This window comes from Perca flavescens, chromosome 6, assembly GCF_004354835.1.
Source record: "Perca flavescens isolate YP-PL-M2 chromosome 6, PFLA_1.0, whole genome shotgun sequence".
Classification (NCBI taxonomy): domain Eukaryota; kingdom Metazoa; phylum Chordata; class Actinopteri; order Perciformes; family Percidae; genus Perca; species Perca flavescens.
This window is the reverse complement of record NC_041336.1, coordinates 6,821,647-6,840,855: the sequence shown is the minus strand read 5'-3', so window position 1 is coordinate 6,840,855 and position 19,209 is coordinate 6,821,647. Positions and strand designations below refer to the sequence as shown.

Below are 19,209 nucleotides of genomic sequence, written 5' to 3'. Positions count from 1 at the left end.
ATTTTCATGACTATTTACATTGTAGATTCTCACTGAAGGCATCAAAACTATGAATGAACACATATGGAATTATGTACATAACAAAAAAGTGTGAAATAACTGAAAACATGTCTTATATTTTAGATTCTTCAAAGTAGCCACCCTTTGCTTTTTTATCAATAAGGGAAAAAAATCCACTAATTAACCCTGACAAGGCACACCTGTAAAGGTAAAACCATTTCAGGTGACTACCTCATGAAGCTCATTGAGAGAACACCAAGGGTTTGCAGAGTTATCAAAAAAAGCAAAGGGTGGCTACTTTGAGGAATCTAAAATATAAGACATGTTTTCAGTTATTTCACACTTTTTTGTTAAGTAAATAATTCCATATGTGTTCATTCATAGTTTTGATGCCTTCAGTGAGAATCTACAATGTAAATAGTCATGAAAATAAAAAGGAAACGCATTGAATGAGAAGGTGTGTCCAAACTTTTGGCCTGTACTGTATGTAATTGTCTCTTTCAGTCAAATAATAATAAAAAATCATTTATTTTTTTACTTTTTTTCCCCAAATTAAAGTTTTGAATAAATCCCAGGATACATCTTCAGGTTGTATCACTGTCATGTGACCCAGATATTGTAACAACACAAGTACACAGCCTATGAAGTAAACCACGCCTCTTTATTGTCATCAAATATTGTATTTTGTTCTAACATAAAATTGACAATAGTACACTCTAAGAATGAATTCTGTAATATAACAGAAAAAGTTCTGGCAGCTCATTACCCGGACTTTGTACCGTAATTAAAAACTGAAATTTTTTGTGTAGAGATACAGAACATTTTCAGTTTGGCCAGTATATGAAATCCTCTCAGCTTCTCTGTTAGTAAACTTCTGAAAATGTTGAAAAAAAAAAAAAAAAAAAAAAATGAAGGAACAGCATAAATTTCTTTAATCTCCCAAAAACTCTGTGGCCGACAAAAGTTGTCAAAGCCCAAATTGTGCAATTCGAAATGTAAAAAACTAAAATACATAATGGGAATCACATTCTACAGTCATACAACTGTTAATACACAGATATTTCTTAGAGTGTACAGTATTATATAGTCTTCCGGACCTTAACTAAAGTTTGCGGTTAAACAAAAAAAAACTACGCAATTAGGTTAAAAATAAAAATTGCGATTAGACAGTGATATAACAATTGTTACAGGCCTACGGTTAAAAGAGAAAAGGTGACAGGTCAGGAAATGCATCTAATCTGTGACTTTGTTAAATGAAGAAAAAAAGCGTCTTACACCAAGTTACTGAGCGATGCCAGGCTCAGCTGCTGGGACTGTTGCTGCTGCTGCTGCTGCTGCTGTTGCTGCTGCTGCTGTTGTTGCTGGGAGACTGTGGGTTGCTGTTGCCAGGCAGCCATGTTGCCAGGCACCAGCCCCGGTGGTGTGAACGTCTGGAGCGCCGTGAGATCTGCGCTCGTCAGCTGGTACTCTGAGATAAAAGGCACGGAGGGAGAGAAAGGAAGAGGAAAAAAAGAAGGTGGAGAGGGGGATTGTTTTTACATCATACAACTTTCTGCCGCATTAATATTAATCAGAGCTAATCCATATTAATGGAGACCTTTGAAGTGGAATCCTTCCAGAAGCTCGCACGCACAATGAACAAAGTGAATATTCATGGTGGTTTGTGGCATCACTCTGCGAGGTTTTCTACATGACACTCGAACATATTAATGACATAATGCAGGACTTCTAGCTCATACTTTAACGTTTGTTTAATTATTATTCAGTTTTAAACCCACTGCGATATTATGCGATATGTCGCAATTCATTACCTTTTTTTCCAACTTCCAAATTGGGGCTTCAAAGTAAAACTTTGTCAAAATATGTTTTACCTAAAAAGATGCATTGATACAAAGATCCATACTCTGTTTGTTTATCTCACTTCAAAAAAACTTATTTGTTTCTAGTACCAAAAAGTTAAATCCTCATGTTCAATTTATATATTATATATAAATGATTGATACTTGGCGTTTAAGCGTGACATAATGCAGACTTATATCTCATACTTGGCTTCATGTTTTATCTTTTACGGTTGTTTAATTATTATTCAGTCCTGGTGGTAATCACTACGTGATCACGGAAGGCTTGTGTCATGTGGACGCGCCGACAGGGTTGTTGTCATGACTTAGAATTCCTCATGGGGGTGACAAAAACTACACACTAGAGCTTTAACGTGCAATTTATATAATAAAAGATCGATACTTGGTATCTGTGTATAGATACAGTATTGCCACAGAAAATATCGTGATGCTATGCTGTACCAGTTTCCCCCACCCCTGGTCGACGCAGTGTTGCGTTTCCCGCCCTGATGTAAACCCACAGGTTGAGTTTGAGCTGTCCCCTACCAGTGTTGTAGGCCGTCTGCATGCCGGAGAAGGGCGCCAGAAGACTGGGTGTTGCCACGGAGACCACTGGTGTGGTGAGCGACTGCACCACCTGGGAGCCACCTAGCCGCTGAGCATTCTGGGAAGACAAAGAGATGGATGGAGGAAGCTGAGACACTGAGACACGGGAAGTGGAAGAGGCGATTACTGCTGCGGTGGCCAGAGGCTCCAGCCGACTGAAGAGTAGGGCTGCATCTAACGACTATTTTCATGGTCAATTCATCTGTTGATTATTTTCTGGATCAATGGATTAGTTGTTTGGTCTATAAAATGTCAGAAAACTGTAAAAAAAAAATGTCCATCAGTGTTTCCCAAAGCCCAAGATGAAGTCCTAAAATGTCTTTTGTCCACAACTCAAAGATGTTCAGTTGACTGTCACATTTAATAAGCTTCTCAAAGTGCAAATTTAGTGCAGAGAATTCATGAAATTTACTCCTACTATCAAACTAGTATAACAAGTATAAAAGCAAGTTATCAAATTTCTTAAAGCTAAGAATCACGCTTACTTTCCCATTTATTTAAAGGCCCTATGACATGCTGCTTTTTGGATGCTTTTATATAGACCTTAGTGGTCCTCTAATACTGTATCTGAAGTCTCTTTTATATAGACCTTAGTGGTCCTCTAATACTGTATCTGAAGTCTCTTTTATATAGACCTTAGTGGTCCCCTAATACTGTATCTGAAGTCTCTTTTATATAGACCTTAGTGGTCCCCTAATACTGTATCTGAAGTCTCTTTTATATAGACCTTAGTGGTCCCCTAATACTGTATCTGAAGTCTCTTTTATATAGACCTTAGTGGTCCCCTAATACTGTATCTGAAGTCTCTTTTATATAGACCTTAGTGGTCCCCTAATACTGTATCTGAAGTCTCTTTTATATAGACCTTAGTGGTCCTCTAATACTGTATCTGAAGTCTCTTTTATATAGACCTTAGTGGTCCTCTAATACTGTATCTGAAGTCTCTTTTATATAAACCTTAGTGGTCCCCTAATACTGTATCTGAAGTCTCTTTTATATAGACCTTAGTGGTCCTCTAATACTGTATCTGAAGTCTCTTTTATATAGACCTTAGTGGTCCCCTAATACTGTATCTGAAGTCTCTTTTATATAGACCTTAGTGGTCCCCTAATACTGTATCTGAAGTCTCTTTTATATAGACCTTAGTGGTCCTCTAATACTGTATCTGAAGTCTCTTTTATATAGACCTTAGTGGTCCTCTAATACTGTATCTGAAGTCTCTTTTATATAGACCTTAGTGGTCCCCTAATACTGTATCTGAAGTCTCTTTTATATAGACCTTAGTGGTCCCCTAATACTGTATCTGAAGTCTCTTTTATATAGACCTTAGTGGTCCCCTAATACTGTATCTGAAGTCTCTTTTATATAGACCTTAGTGGTCCCCTAATACTGTATCTGAAGTCTCTTTTATATAGACCTTAGTGGTCCCCTAATACTGTATCAGAAGTCTCTTTTATATAGACCTTAGTGGTCCTCTAATACTGTATCTGAAGTATCTTTTATATAGACCTTAGCGGTCCCCTAATACTGTATCTGAAGTCTCTTGACCAACTGCCATGCTTCGCTCGTTTGCAAACCATGATGTTTCTCGCTTTCTCATGGGTGGGCGAAATTATCTGGGCGGGCAAAGCAGACAAAGGGGAGGTAACCTTTCCCCTTATGACATCATAAAGGGAAGATTCCAGATCGGCCCATCTGAGCTTTCATTTTCTCAAAGGCGGAGCAGGATACCCAGTGCTCAGTTTGCACCTATGGCCATTTCCAGACACTGGGGGACCATAGGCAAAAAACTTCATAAAGTGACATTTTCATGCAATGGGACCTTCAAGACAGCTCGAGAGGTCTCTCCAGTGGTTAGGAGTTGCCAGTAAGGGCGTGTGATGATAAAAGTGCGCCAATACTTCAGGAAAGGAAGAATGCTTTTGACATGTTTGACAATGAGCAGTTAATCAATTGTTTGGACAGAGCAAGCATAAAATATATTAACATCTAGGCTATATATAGGCATGTCAGTTACAGCACACCGGTTTAAAATGTGTAATTAAGACTTGGTGGAAAACGTGTTTCTTTCATTTCAAATGTGTATATCATAATGTATTCTCTTGAAAATCCTTCATTGTCAAATGTGTGTTGAATGTAAACTCCTCTTTCACCAACTCAGTGTGAATGTATCTGAGAATATTCTTAAATAAGGAAATCTATTCAGTGATTGGTCCGTGCCTATGTCGTCATCCAAAATCCTGTATGTGGCACAGCAAAGTGGCGTGAAAGACACTTAAGATATAGTTCTGCACTTCACTTAAATTACAACTGAGATGCTTGATAACTAACTCTTGAGCGCAGCTTTGAGCCAAGAATTCTTTAACTCTTAAGTCAATTCTTAGCAGCGTTCTTGTGAGTAATTCTCAGCGGTTTGATAAATTCGTAAATTCCCTGGTCTTTATCTCCTTTTATGGGCCGAGTGCAGGAGTCCACGGCACATGACGTCATCCATTCTCGACAGCAATAATGATAATGGCTAGCATGTGCTTCCCACTGCGGAGCAGAGTGGCTGCAGAGACCTTGCAATGTGACTGAGCACAATTTAATTACACTATTACTACTGAAATATGTGACCATAAACACAGCTTGTTCTACTTTCAGTTGAAATATAAACCAGAAACATTATGCTGCGATTGAATTGAACCCTCTGCTTTACGGAGCTGAAAGCGCAGCAACTCATTAACTTTCAGCCCACAGTTTCCCTGCCACGTTTGAAGTTTTTATTGGCAGACTAAATAAAGAAAAAAAGATTCTAAAACAAATCCACCAGAGCAGTTCTAACTGGAGACTGACATAACGAACAATCACATCATCTTCCACTGGCCTGTGCAGGCCAGTGGAAGATGTTTGTATGCACCGTTCCACGGTCCAAAGTGTTTCTGCTCCCTGGAAGAAAAAGAAAAAAATCCAACCACCTCAGTTCTCTCCGAGGCGTTTTAACTTTCTTTTTTTTTTTCTCGGTGACACTTCAACATCTGCGTGCAAGATGAGAAGTGTCTCCCGTCTCAAAAGGCGGCGTTGGCACGGCAACGCTGTCGCCAGGGCCGGGCGCTCGTGTTATGTAGCGTCACGGTGAGAGGTGTTGTGAGAGGCGTCGACCGTGCTGGAGAATCATGCTGACAGGAACGCATGCATCGACAAGGCTGACAGACGAGAGACGAGTGGGGATGAGTGGGCTTGTGGTTCCAAAAAGTGTGTTAATGTGTGCCGAGAGTTATGTGAGGAATGAACACACAACGTGGGGTGTTTGTTTTGAGGTGTGTGTTTATGCAGAGAAATTTGCATGCACTCATGCATGCATGCATGCGTGTGTGTGTGTGTGTGTGTATGAAGAGAAATATGCATACACGGATGTCCGCATAGGTGTGTGTGTGTGTCTGTTTATGCAAAGAAATATGCATGCACACAAGCATGCATGCGTGCATGTGTGTGTATTAGGGGTGGGAATCACCAGAGGCCTTACGATACGATATCATCACGATATGTCACGATGCAGTATTACTGCGATTTTAAAGATACTGCAATATTCTGAGATATATATTGCAATGCATTACCTTTTTTCCAACGTCAAATTTTTCCCCAATTTCAAATGATGTCCCCAAAAGAAAACGTTGTCAACATCTGTTTTATCTAAAAAGATACATTTCTCTGTTCATCTCACTTCAAATGTATTGCTGCAAAATGGGATTGTCAAGCAGACAAACGGACCAACACATATATCATAAAAGATCCATTCTTGGCGTCTGTGTATCGATACAGTATTGCCACGGAAAACATTGCGATACTATGCTGTATCGATTTTTTCCCCCCACCCCTAGTGTGTATATGCAGAGAAATATGCATACACGGATGTCAGCGTGTGTGTGTGTGTGTGGGAGTGAAGGGGTCAGCGTGTGGAACTCCAACATGTCCGACTGGGTTCCAGGTTGGAGACTCTGTGATCTTTCTTCACTCTGATTCTCCGAGCATCGACACTCAAACATGCACATGCTGAGCAGCTTGCACACACAGCGGAGAGTCGGCTGGCTGCTCCGGTTCCTTCAATATTCCCTCTATAGACCGTTTGTGCCGCACAAATGTCACGTTAAGCTCTATTGTACCGGCACATTATATAAAACGCACACAAACTGTGTCGCTTTGCTTTTAAAAAATAAATACATAGCCAATATGTTCTGTGTCATAAAAGGACTGATTCCAACTATAGCCACTTGTGTCTAAAATGCATTTATTGTACTGAGAGCTGTTTTTGTAAGTAAGTAAGAAAGTCGAAGTCGTAGTTTTTTTTTTTTTGGGATTTTAGGAATTACGCTTATTTTCTTTCTTGCCAATAGTGTGGAAGCAAATAAGAGACATGTATTTGAATTGTAATAGCCACTGAGTACTTAATATTGAAATATTTTACTTTGAAAACTACGTGTCTGAATGTATACGCTCTGAACTCACATCTTCGAAATGGAAATTAGAAATTTCTTGATTGAAAAATTTCCAATTGAAAAAGCTGAAGTTGAATATTTCCCTCTCAACGGTCCCAAACCCGGATCCAAAAATTCAAGTTTCAGAGTTTGAAGAAAAATAGAATCAGGTTGGGGAAAAAAAGAAGAAAAAAAATCAATAAAACAAATTCAATATTACAACATGAATTATTCAGTGGCTGTTACAATTCAAATACATTTGTCTCTTATTTGCTTCCATACAAGAGTTAGATAAGATAATTATCACTCACATGTCACATGCTCACGGAACATGAAACTAGTCCCAGCCAAGAAATCATTTGGCACATAGCTGTTTTTTACACTTTGGTTCTTGTACAGATTAAACTAACGAGACACAACGTGTTAATGAGTGAGCTGTAGAGGTGTTTTTAAGCGGATTTAGTTTCTTTCAGATATAGCCAGGCTAGCTGTTCAACCTCGTTTCCAGTCTTGCTGGATGCTGAGCTAAGCTGCTGGATGGTAGAGCTTCATAGTGAACCTACAGACATGAGAGTGGAATCAATCTTCTCTGCAAGAATGCAAGTTAAGTGTATTTCCCAAAAAAATGATTCCTTAAATTATTCCTTCAAGTCTTCAAAAGCAAAAACTGCGAGTCAAGCTACATCTGGTCTGAGTGATGCTTTACAATCTGCAACAATGTTTGCATAACTGAGACCAAGTCCTTTCAAAGAAGAACCTATTATTCTGTATTGTTCTGGAACGTTGCAAGGATGGAACTCAAAACCTCTTCAAAGTTCGAGTCAAGTTGTCTTGGAGTCAAGTGTCAAGCGAGTCAAAAATCTCACAGCAGTTGAGTGCGAGTCAAGTCTCACGTCCGAGTGGTCTACGCCTGCGATGGGCCTGTAGTGAACCCCTGAATGCTACAGTCCTAACCCCCCAGGAACCGGTGCAGCCAGCTGATTGGTCCACTGTACATCTGTTGCTCCGAGTTCACCGGGTGCTCTGACTGCTCTTCTTCTTCTTCTACTACTACTACTACTCTGCGAGTCAACCCGTGCTGGGATGCCGGCGGTGTCACGCTCATGCTCGGTGAGATCACACAGAGTTCCACAGCACATCCAGCAGGCTAAAAAGTCTACGAGTCTTATTCACCTCACTCACCAACTCCAGCTCTTCCTCTGTCTGCACGGCAGGGGAGGACGGGGGTTTGAGGAGGAGGAGGAAGGGGGGGGGGAGGGTACAAAAAACAGAGGACGGTTACGCTTCTGCAACAACTAACTGCAGTGAAATATGAACATACATCAAAAGGAACTTAGTCTAAAGTTTAGTCAAGAAGAATGTATTGTTTATAGTATATAGCTACTTTTCCATTTACAGGGATTCGAGTTTTCAAGCGGTGTTGCACACTGGATTTTAAAAGTTTAATTTATGGACTGTAAAGTCAAAATAGGACAGTTGAATACATGAAAGGGGAGAGAGAGAGAGAAGGGGGAGGGGGGGGATGAGATGCACCAAAGGGCCGCAGGTCGGAGTAGAAGCCACGGCTGCTGCATCGAGGAGTAGAACTCTATATATGGGCGCCCACTCTACAAGGTGAGCTACCCAGGTGCCCGGAATATTCCCATTTCTATGACATACGTAGAAATAAGATGTGAAATGTTTCTCAAACATCCCCAAGAAGTCCGGTCGGATTTGTCTGATGGATAATGTGGCTTCTCAGCGCAGTTACCCTCACTTTACACTCCATTTAGACAGAGTCAAACGCTGCAGAAGTCTAAATGAACTGACGTTTGCGGACAGGAAGCGGTTTAAATCTGGAGACAGATTTAGATCTTAGCGCTATACTTTAGTGTCCGATGTGAAGCGATTACAGCACGGTGCCGTCCCATGTCAAGTCCGTTCAATTTCTGTGGTTCAATGTCACGAGGGTTGACGGAAATTGACACAGTCTCCTTTGTTCATTAGGGGTATATTATCGCTAAAAAAACCGGAAATGATACACATTCAGTTTTATTTCCATTAGTTTTTTTGACCCTCCGGTTGTCCTCGGGTCAAATTCGACCCCGTTTTCAAAGTTTCTACATCAGAAAATGTGTTTCTTTCAAGCAAATTGCCTCACAGTAACATGGGTTGTTCCACACGACGCTCTTTGTCAAGGAAAAATAAGGATCAGATCTCTACTTTCATAGAGTTTGGGGTGGTTTATTAAATGTTACAGCATTTGAAAAAACTACGGAATGGTTTCTAAACAGTATCCTGACTAAACTTTGACAGTCTGTGATTATTTTTTTTACTCAAAAATGAGGTATAATTTCATATAAATGAGGTTTATTGACCATGAATTAAAAAAAAATAAAAAAGTGTACAACTAATGGGAATAAGTTGATGTTAGTGGTATATCCGAAGGTAGTGAAGAAAAAGGGCAGGAAAAAAGCCACAGAAACCTCAAAACAGCTTCAAAAACCTCAGGGAAAGGGGTTAACCTGGGAGGACGACCAGTTGCGTGTTGGACGGGAAGACATCACAAGGGTTAAGCTGGCATTATAGCTTCAGTTCAGTGAGGTTGTGGTTTTTACTTAGTTTCAGTTTACTAAGAATATTCCCGTTTTAGTTTACTCTACCAACCCTGGTTCCCTGTGGGTTTCGGACCCATCGGGCTGCCGTAGCTGTGTTCTCCACTCACCAGCTGCATGAGGTTCTTGCCGCTCGGCGAGGTGATGACCCTCAGGTCCGGCTTGCGGCTGTTGACCATCTGAGGGCTGTGCGGAGGCGGAGACTTAGCCGGGACTACTTTCCCCAGGCTGTTGCCGTTGGAGACGGAGAGGAGGCCCGGGGAGGCCCTGGCACTGATGTAGCCGTTAGCTGGAGAGACACAAAAAGAAAGAAAGAAAGAAAGAGAGAAAGAGAGAAAGAAAGAGAAAGACAGACAGACAGAGAGAGATTAAGTGAAGATGGAGGAGGTGGTGTGTTTGTCTGTATTGATGTTTTTAGAATCTGTGTCTACCTGCGAACTCTGTCTGTACTTGTCAGCCTAGGTGTGTGTGTGTGTGTGTGTTTTATGACGTCTGCCTGTGTGTTCTCATTAGCGAGTTGGATTGCTCGTGTCGCACCACATGCTCCTCATCATTTCTGCAGCTCACACTGTGTTTTTGGGCGGCGCTCGGATTTTTCTGCAGCTCTTCCACATCAAAACGGCATCACACTATCACCAGAACTATTTTTTCTCTCTCTCTCTCTCCCTCTCTCTCCAGTATGTCTGTCCCCTGTTTGTTTCAGTCTTTTGTACAAGTCTTGTTCTCTCAAAGCAAGTGATATTATTTCAACAAGCATCCAATATATCCCAATCACTGGAGCTTTACATGTATTTGGACTACGAGTGCATTTCCCATGTGTGCCTGCGTGATTGCATGTTATTATAAGCTCCAAAGATTTGACGTTTTTGGCTTCTTGCCCCATTAGCATTGTGTTTATGATCATTATAATGCATTTGGTGTTTCAAGCCTTACATGGAAATGAGTGTCAGTATCTTGAAACAAGACAGAACAGGGAAGAACAATTACAATTACACAGATAAAATCTTGATAACGTTATAGTTTTATTGAAATAGGTTGAAAGAGCTCACTGTAATGACGATTTTTAACTCGTTATGAGCAGATGACTTTAGCTTACTTTATTTTTGAGGATTTGAATAAAGGCTTATGTTGGGGATATAATGGCAAAAAAAGTAAAAAAAAAAGTAAACATCTGGTCACAGGAGGAAAAAGGTGAATTTGTGGGGGACTATTTTTAGCGGTGGATTACTCCACATTTGGTGCTCTAGTGAGTATTTGTGGCAGCAGGACGGTGTGTGTGTCTGTGTGTGTGTGTGTGTGTGTGTGTGTGGGATTGAGCCAAAATAAACTACAGTGTGTGTTCATGGTAATGAAGCAACCTGTCGCAGGTGCAACATATTTTTTTGAATAAACTGAACAAAAAAAAAATGTGTGGCTCATTGGTGTCTTTTATTAACAATGGATCTCTACGGCACAGAGAAAGAAGACGTATCACACACCACTTGTTAGTTTTTACTTTGTAGAATTATCACCAGATGTAAAAATAGCATGACTTTTTAGAGTGTACAGTACTCTTGCTTTCTGTTTTTTTTTTTTTTTTTTTTCTCACGGGTGCATTCCAGCAACATGACAGGCAACTTTACACAACGTCTGCTGAACGCGCCCTCCTTTTAAACTGCTGACATTCCAAACTCCTACACTGCTGTGTGTGTGTGTGTGAGTGTGTGTGTGTGTGTGTGTGTGTGTGTGCATACTTTGGCGTAGAGCTGGGCAATATATCTATATTATATCAATATCGTGATATGAGACTACCTCTCCGTGAACCATCACCTTATCGTGGTGGAGAGGTTTGTGTGTCTCTGTGAACCTGAGGGCTGTGTTGTCTGGAGCTTTGTGCTCCTGGTAGGGTCTCCCAAGGCAAAGTGGTCTCAGGTGAGGGGCCAGACAAAGAATGGTTCAAAAACCCCAATGAAAAAGCTAAGCAGAGATGGAGTGACCCTGCCCGGAGGAAGCCCGGGGCCCCCGTCTGGAGCCAGGCCCAGATGGCGGGCTCGTCGGCGAGCGCCTGGTGGCCGGGTTTGCCATGGAGCCCGGCCGGGCACAGCCTGAACAAGCTACGTGGCAACTCCCTCTCCATCCCATGGGCCCACCACCTGTAGGAGGAACCGTTGGGGTCGGGTGCAATGCCACATGGGTGGCAGTGAAGGTCAGGGGCCTCGACGGACCAGACCCGGGCGGCAGACGCTGGCTCTGGGGACGTGGAACGTCACCTCTCTGTGGGGGAAGGAGCCGGAACTGGTGCGGGAGGTGGAGCGCTACCGGTTAGATCTGGTGGGGCTTACCTCTACGCACAGTCTTGGTTCTGGAACCATACTCCTGGATAGGGGTTGGACTCTTTTCTTCTCCGGAGTTGCCCAGGGTGTGAGGCGCCGGGCGGGTGTGGGGATACTCACAAGCCCCGGCTGGCGCCCGCTGTGTTGGAGTTTACCCCGTGGACGAGAGGGTCGCCTCCCTCGCCTGCGGGTTGTGGGGAAAAACTCTGACTGTTGTTTGTGCATATGCACCAAACAGGAGTTCGGAGTATTCGGCCTTCTTGGAGACCTTGACTGGAGTCCTGCATGGGGCGCCAGTGGGGGACTCCATTGTTCTGCTGGGGGGACTTCAACGCACGTGGGCAATGATGGAGACACCTGGAGGGCGTGATTGGGAGGAACGGCCTCCCTGATCTAAACCAGAGTGGTTGTTTGTTGTTGGACTTCTGTGCTAGTCATGGATTGTCTATAACAAACACCATGTTCGAACATAGGGATGCTCATAAGTGTACCTGGTACCAGAGCACCCTAGGCCGAAGGTCAATGATCGATTTTATAATCGTTTCATCTGATCTGAGGCCGTATGTTTTGGACACTCGGGTGAAGAGAGGGGCAGAGCTGTCAACTGATCACCATCTGGTGGTGAGTTGGGTCAGAGGGTGGGGGAAGACTCTGGACAGACCTGGTAAGCCCAAACGTGTAAATTGGGAACGTCTGGAGGAGGCCCCTGTCCAACAGACTTTCAACTCACACCTCCGGCGGAGCTTTTCGTGCATCCCTGTGGAGGCTGGGGGCATTGAACCCGAGTGGACAATGTTCAAAGTTTCCATTGCTGAAGCTGCAGCGAGGAGCTGTGGTCTTAGGGTCTTAGGTGCCTCAAGGGGCGGTAACCCACGAACACCGTGGTGGACACCGGTGGTCAGGGAAGCCGTCCGACTGAAGAAGGAGTCTTTCCGGGATATGTTATCCCGGAGGACTCGGAGGCAGTGCAGGGTACCGAAGGGGCCGAAGGGCTGCAGCCTCTGCCGTGAAAGAGGCAAAGCAGCGGGTGTGGGAGAAGTTTGGAGAAGACATGGAGAAGGACTTTCGGTCAGCACCAAAGTGCTTCTGGAAAACTGTTCGCCACCTCAGGAGGGGGCGGGGAACCATCCAAGCTGTGTACAGTAAGGATGGGACACTGTTGACCTCAACTGAGGAGGTAATAGGGGCGGTGGAAGGAGCACTTTGAGGAACTCCTGAATCCGACTAATACGCCCTCTATCTTAGAGGCAGAGCTGGAGGATAATGGGGGATTGTCGTCGATTTCCCAGGCGGAAGTCACTGATGTAGTCAAACAACTACACAGTGGCAAAGCCCGGGATTGATGAGATCCGTCCAGAAATGCTCAAGGCTCTGGGTGTGGAGGGGCTGTCCTGGTTGACACGCCTTTTCAACATTGCGTGGAAGTCTGGGACGGTGCCAAAGGAGTGGCAGACTGGGGTGGTGGTTCCCCTTTTTAAAAAGGGGGACCAGAGGGTGTGTGCCAATTACAGGGTATCACACTTCTCAGCCTCCCTGGTAAAGTCTACTCCAAGGTGCTGGAAAGGAGGGTTCGGCCGATAGTCGAACCTCGGGTTGAGGAGGAACAATGCGGATTCCGTCCTGGTCGTGGAACAACGGACCAGCTCTTCACTCTCGCAAGGATCCTGGAGGGAGCCTGGGAGTATGCCCAACCGGTCTACATGTGTTTTGTAGATTTGGAGAAGGCGTATGACCGGGTCCCCCGGGAGATACTGTGGGAGGTGCTGCGGGAGTATGGGGTGAGGGGGTCTCTACTCAGAGCCATCCAATCTCTGTATGACCAAAGTGAGAGCTGTGTCCGGGTTCTCGGTAGTAAGTCGGACTCGTTTCAGGTGAGGGTTGGCCTCCGCCAGGGCTGCGCTTTGTCACCAATCCTGTTTGTAATATTTATGGACAGGATATCGAGGCGTAGTCGGGGTGGGGAGGGGTTGCAGTTTGGTGGGCTGGGGATCTCATCGCTGCTCTTTGCAGATGTGGTCCTGATGGCATCATCGGCCTGCGACCTTCAGCACTCACTGGATCGGTTCGCAACCGAGTGTGAAGCGGTTGGGATGAGGATCAGCACCTCTAAATCTGAGGCCATGGTTCTCAGCAGGAAACCGATGGAATGCCTACTCCAGGTAGGGAATGAGTCCTTACCCCAAGTGAAGGAGTTCAAGTACCTTGGGGTTGTGTTCGCGAGTGAGGGGACAATGGAGCGGGAGATTGGTCGGAGAATCGGCGCAGCGGGTGCGGTATTGCATTCAATCTATCGCACCGTTGTGACGAAAAGAGAGCTGAGCCAGAAGGCAAAGCTCTCGATCTACCGGTCAGTTTTCGTTCCTACCCTCACCTATGGTCATGAAGGCTGGGTCATGACCGAAAGAATGAGATCCAGGGTACAAGCGGCCAAAATGGGTTTCCTCAGGAGGGTGGCTGGCGTCTCCCTTAGAGATAGGGTGAGAAGTTCAGTCATCCGTGAGGAGCTCGGAGTAGAGCCGCTGCTCCTTTGCGTCGAAAGGAGCCAGTTGAGGTGGTTCGGGCATCTGGTAAGGATGCCCCCTGGGCGCCTCCCTAGGGAGGTATTCCAGGCACGTCCAGCTGGGAGGAGGCCTCGGGGAAGACCCAGGACTAGGTGGAGGGATTATATCTCCAACCTGGCCTGGGAACGCCTCGATCCCCAGTCGGAGCTGGTTAATGTTGCTCGGGAAAGGGAAGTTTGGGGTCCCCTGCTGGAGCTGCTCCCCCCGCGACCCGACACCGGATAAGCGGACGAAGATGGATGGATGGATGGATGGATGGATATGAGACTAGATATCGTCTATTAAAGGCTGCATTACAGTAAAGTGATGTAATTTTCTGAACTTACCAGCCTGTTGTAGCTGTTCTATTATTGGCCTTTTCCCACTTAGACATTATGTCCACATTACTGATGATTATTTAGCTAAAATCTAAGTGTGAAGATATTGTGTGAAAGCACAAACGGTCAACCCTAGAATATCGCCGCAATATCGATATCGAGGTAAATAGTCAAAAATAGCGGGATATCTGATTTTCTCCATATCGCCCAGCCCTACTTCATAGTGAACCTACAGACATGAGAGGGGAATCAATCTTCTCTGCAATAATGCAAGTAAGTGTATTTCCCAAAAAATTATTCCTTAAATTATTCCTTCAAGTCTTCAAAAGCAAAACTGCGAGTCAAGCTACATCTGGTCTGAGTGATGCTTTAAAATCTGCAACAATGTCTGCATAACTGAGACCAAGTCCTTTCAAAGAAGAACCTATTATTCTGTATTGTTCTGGAACTTTGCAAGGATGGAACTCAAAACCGCTTCGAAGTTCGAGTCAAGTTGTCTTGGAGTCAAGTGTCAAGCGAGTCAAAAATCTAACTCTTCTATTATTTGCCTTTGCCCACTTATTCATTATATCCATATTACTGATGATTATTTATCAAAAATCTAATTGTTTAAATATTTTGTGGAAGCACCGATAGTCAACGCTACAATATTGTTGAGGTATCGATATCGAGGGATTTGGTCAAAAATATTGTGATATTTGATTTTCTCCATATCGCCCAGCCCTAATTTGGCGTCAACCCTGCGTTCAAGGATTATTACGCAATATGCACCTTTTTTAATTGCTTAAAAGGGGTGGTTTTGGATCCTTTAAAGTGCTGTTGTGTGAGCTACTTCTCCAGAGTCAGTGTGTCAGCTACAACGTCTTGCCGCGGATGGAGGCAGCAGCTAAATGCGTTTTAGACGCCTTAAAAACATACATCAGTTTAAGTGTACGTTATATTTAGGATATTTTCAGCGCTTCACCTTGCTGTCAGACGGCAGTTATCTCTGCTCCTTCAAAGCCACCAGACTCCTTCTGACAAAAACAGCCATTTTAATTTGCAGAACATGAGAGTTGCCCCTCTTCGGCTGCCTCCATCTGTTGTGTTTGTTTGTGTCATTGTGTGACTTTGGTGATTTAAAAAGGTTCAGGAACTGACAAACAAACTAACCGATCGAGGCAGCGGTAGAGCAGCAACTCCCGTGTTCTGCGTGGCTAAATATAGCGTACGCTTAAACTAATATTTTTTTCATTTAAGCTCTAAGGGGGTGGATCAGGGTTCTGGTGTGTCATGACAACACGACTCCAGCAGACAGCAGCCTGTGTGTGCCGCTGAGGTCAAAAACGGTCAAAGTGGGTATAGGAGGGGGACAGCAGGGACTTTCCCAGCCCTGACATGCGCACGCATGCACACACACACACACACACACACACACACACACACACACACACACACACACAACACAAAAGATAGCAGTTCTCCATGACGCCACCTCCAGACGACAGCGGCATGTGACTCTGCTTCATCTCAGTAACACACACTACAGGGAGAGAGACACACACACACACACACACACAAACATACACACACACGCAAGATAACTAAACCTTACAACAACAACAACCACACAACAGAGTAAAAAAGGGGGTTGACTCAGGCGGCAGGCAAAGAAGGGAAGAGGTTAGAGATGGCGCTGAATACAAAGTTAAGTTAGAGCCTTACAAAAGGGACTTGGGAAAAGGAGGGATGGAGAGGGGAAGAAGGGAAGAGGGCAAAGAAATGAGGCAGAGAGCAAGCAGGTGTAGAAAACATAGGACCATAGGGAAGGAGAGGACGTAGGGAAATAAAGAGACTGAGGGAAAGAAGAAAGGAGGCAGGGGAAAAGTTAAGGTCGTAAGGGAGGAAAGAAAGAAAGAAAGGAAAGAATGTTTCCTAGCAGTGTCCGACCAATGAGATCGCCTGTGTCGTGTTGAGTCACAGCACCCTCCCTACATCATCAGGTGTTTCTGGTAAATCCTGTGACCCTTCGCGTGCGTGTGTGCGTGTGTGTGCGTGTGTGCGTGTGTGTGTTGCATAACGTGCACATGTGTGCGTCAATGAGTGATGGGAATCTGTTGCTGGTTGCGTTGTGTCACACACACACACACACACACACACACACACACACACACACACACACACACACACACACACACACACACACACACACACACACACACACACACACACACACACACACACACACACACACACACCTCAAGCCAACACTAAATACACATACAGAACAGCCTGGAGTACTGGCATCTTTGTGAGGGCTCATATCGTACTGACGCCATCTTCTCATGCATTCTTTTGTCTCTAATCTTCAGTATAAAGTCATTTTTACTAGACCCGCGATGCATTCTTGTTTGAAAGTTTAGAGGTGCAACGATAATTTGTGGAAAAATATGTAGTGACACAAAAATGCGACAATATGCATCACTGAAAGCAATACTGTTGCCTGAAAATGCTGACAGGCAGCCATATAAGCATAAAAAGTGTCTTAATGGGCCGGCTCATTAAATGCAGATGGTCTGGGTTTTAGCTGCTCAGATTTCTGCATCCACCCCAATAAAATGGAGGTGAATGTAATTTACATTTGTCCTGTAACTGTGTCCAGATGTCCCGGTTGCGAATTGTATGTTTTGTATGTTGTCAAAAATGAAAGGTGTTCACAGAAAAAGAAGAGACAGAGGCCATTTAAAAACCTTTAGGCCTGAAGAGAATTAAAGTCACTTTGTTATCATTCTAACTTTGTTAAAAACATTCTAAGTTTGCTGGGCCGTGGTTCCTGTTACTGTAACTTGTCAAACCGTGAGATGGCTGTATCATAACAGTGTGTGTCCGTGACTATCTGGTTCTATCTGGTGAAGCCTGCATGAATACACTCCTAATCTGAGAGTGAGTCACAGAGGCATGCTGATGTGTCTGGGCCTTTATTTCTGTGTGCTGACTGTTTGTATGTACTTTTTTAGTACTGTTTACATGTGCTCTTCTCGGTGTATGAGTGGGGAAGTGCAAGTGGCTACAGTGTGTGTGTGTGTGTGTGTGTGTGTGTGTGTGTGTGTGTGTGTGTGTGTGTGCGCGGTCTCCGATTACGCGAGGCCGGGCGTGGGAATGTGTGGAATGCTGGGTGACGTCAATGGTGACATTCCCAGAGCCCCGAGTCCCCGGTCAACAGCTGAGAACGACAGACCCAGGAGAGGAGGAAGGAGGAGGATGGAGAGAAAAGAGAGGGGAAGAAAGGGAGGAGAGGGTAGAGGAGGTGAGGGCAGGGCAGCAGAAAAAAAAAAAAAAAAAAAAAAAGGTCCCGAAGACAGGAGACAAAGGGTTGAGAAAGAAAAGGAAAGTGACAGAGATGAAGGACAGAGGAGAGGAAGAAGTGGGGAGGAGATGAAGAGGACAGTAAAGACAGAGGGAAGGGAGGGAAGGATGAAAGGAGAGGGGAAGAAGGGAGGAGAGGGAAGAAGAGGTGAGGGCAGGGAAGCAGAGAAAAAAAGAAGATAAAAGAAGTAGGGGCGAGAAGGAGAAGACAGTAAAGATGGAGGGAAGAGAGGGAATGATCAAAGGAGACAGCAAGAGAGGAGGATAAAATATTGACAGGAAATGGCGTAGAAGGAAGGAACCAAGGAATTAGGATGAGAGCAGAAATTAAGCAAAAGAATGCAAAGAAAGAAGAGAAAGAAGACAAATGGAGACAAAGTTTAGGAAAGAAAGACAAGTGGAAGAGATGAAAGACAGAGGAAAGGAAGAAGTGTGTGGGGGGGAGGTGGAGAAGACAGTAAAGATGGAGGTTTAGGATGAAAGGAGACAGCAAGAGGAGAGAATGAAATATTGACAGGAAACTGAGGAAGTAGGATGAGAGCAGAAATAAGGAAAGCGCGAATAAAGAGAGAAAGAGAGAGAGGCGAGACATTGGTAGAAAGGACAGAGTGTGGAAGGTAAGGGGAGAAGGAAAAGGACAAGGAGAAAGGCAGAGCAAAGAGGGGAAAAAAAAGAGAATGCAAAGAAAGAAGACAAAGTTTGAGAAAGAAAGACAAGTGGAAGAGATGAAAGACCGACCAAAGGAAGAAGTGGGGGCTGGGGGAGATGGAGGGAAAAGAGGAAAGGATGAAAGGAGACAGCAATGAAATATTGATAGGAAACGGGGCAGAAGAAGGGGACGGAGGAATTAGGATGAGAGCAGAAATGAGGGGAAAAGAGAATAAAGAGAGAACTAGAAAGAGGTGAGACATTGGTAGAGTGGAAGACAAAGAACAAAGGATAGAGTGCGGAAGGTACGGGGAGAAGGAGAGAGGAGAGGAGGAGGAGGCAGGAAGAGATAAGTGACAGAGGCGACAGAGCGATGAGGAAGCAGCCGGCTGGATCAGGTCACCCTGAGCGGCGCTCTGGGATGAAAAGGTTTCGTGTTTCGACACGCGAAGGAGGCGGGACTTTGTTACAGCGAGCTGCCTGGGCTCCTGAACGCAACATTCAATTTCAATTCAATTTCATTTATAGCGTCAA

At 44.3% G+C, this 19,209-nt stretch overlaps 1 protein-coding gene across 10 annotated transcripts in view; it reads right to left on the bottom strand.

Annotated features, from left to right (window-relative positions):
• mef2d (myocyte enhancer factor 2d) overlaps positions 1 to 19,209 on the bottom strand; it is an 85,598-nt gene that overhangs the window by 12,402 nt on the left and 53,987 nt on the right. For 7 of the 10 annotated variants that reach the window (XM_028579395.1, XM_028579398.1, XM_028579399.1 and 4 more), the window contains 4 exons: positions 9,603 to 9,781; positions 8,072 to 8,101; positions 2,385 to 2,502; positions 1,276 to 1,468 (listed from right to left, as the gene is read on the bottom strand). In XM_028579395.1, coding sequence (XP_028435196.1) covers positions 1,276 to 1,468; positions 2,385 to 2,502; positions 8,072 to 8,101; positions 9,603 to 9,781 — 520 coding nt within the window. The remainder of the gene's footprint in view (positions 1 to 1,275; positions 1,469 to 2,384; positions 2,503 to 8,071; positions 8,102 to 9,602; positions 9,782 to 19,209) is intronic. The other 3 variants (XM_028579397.1, XM_028579404.1, XM_028579396.1) reach the window with 2 other exon arrangements.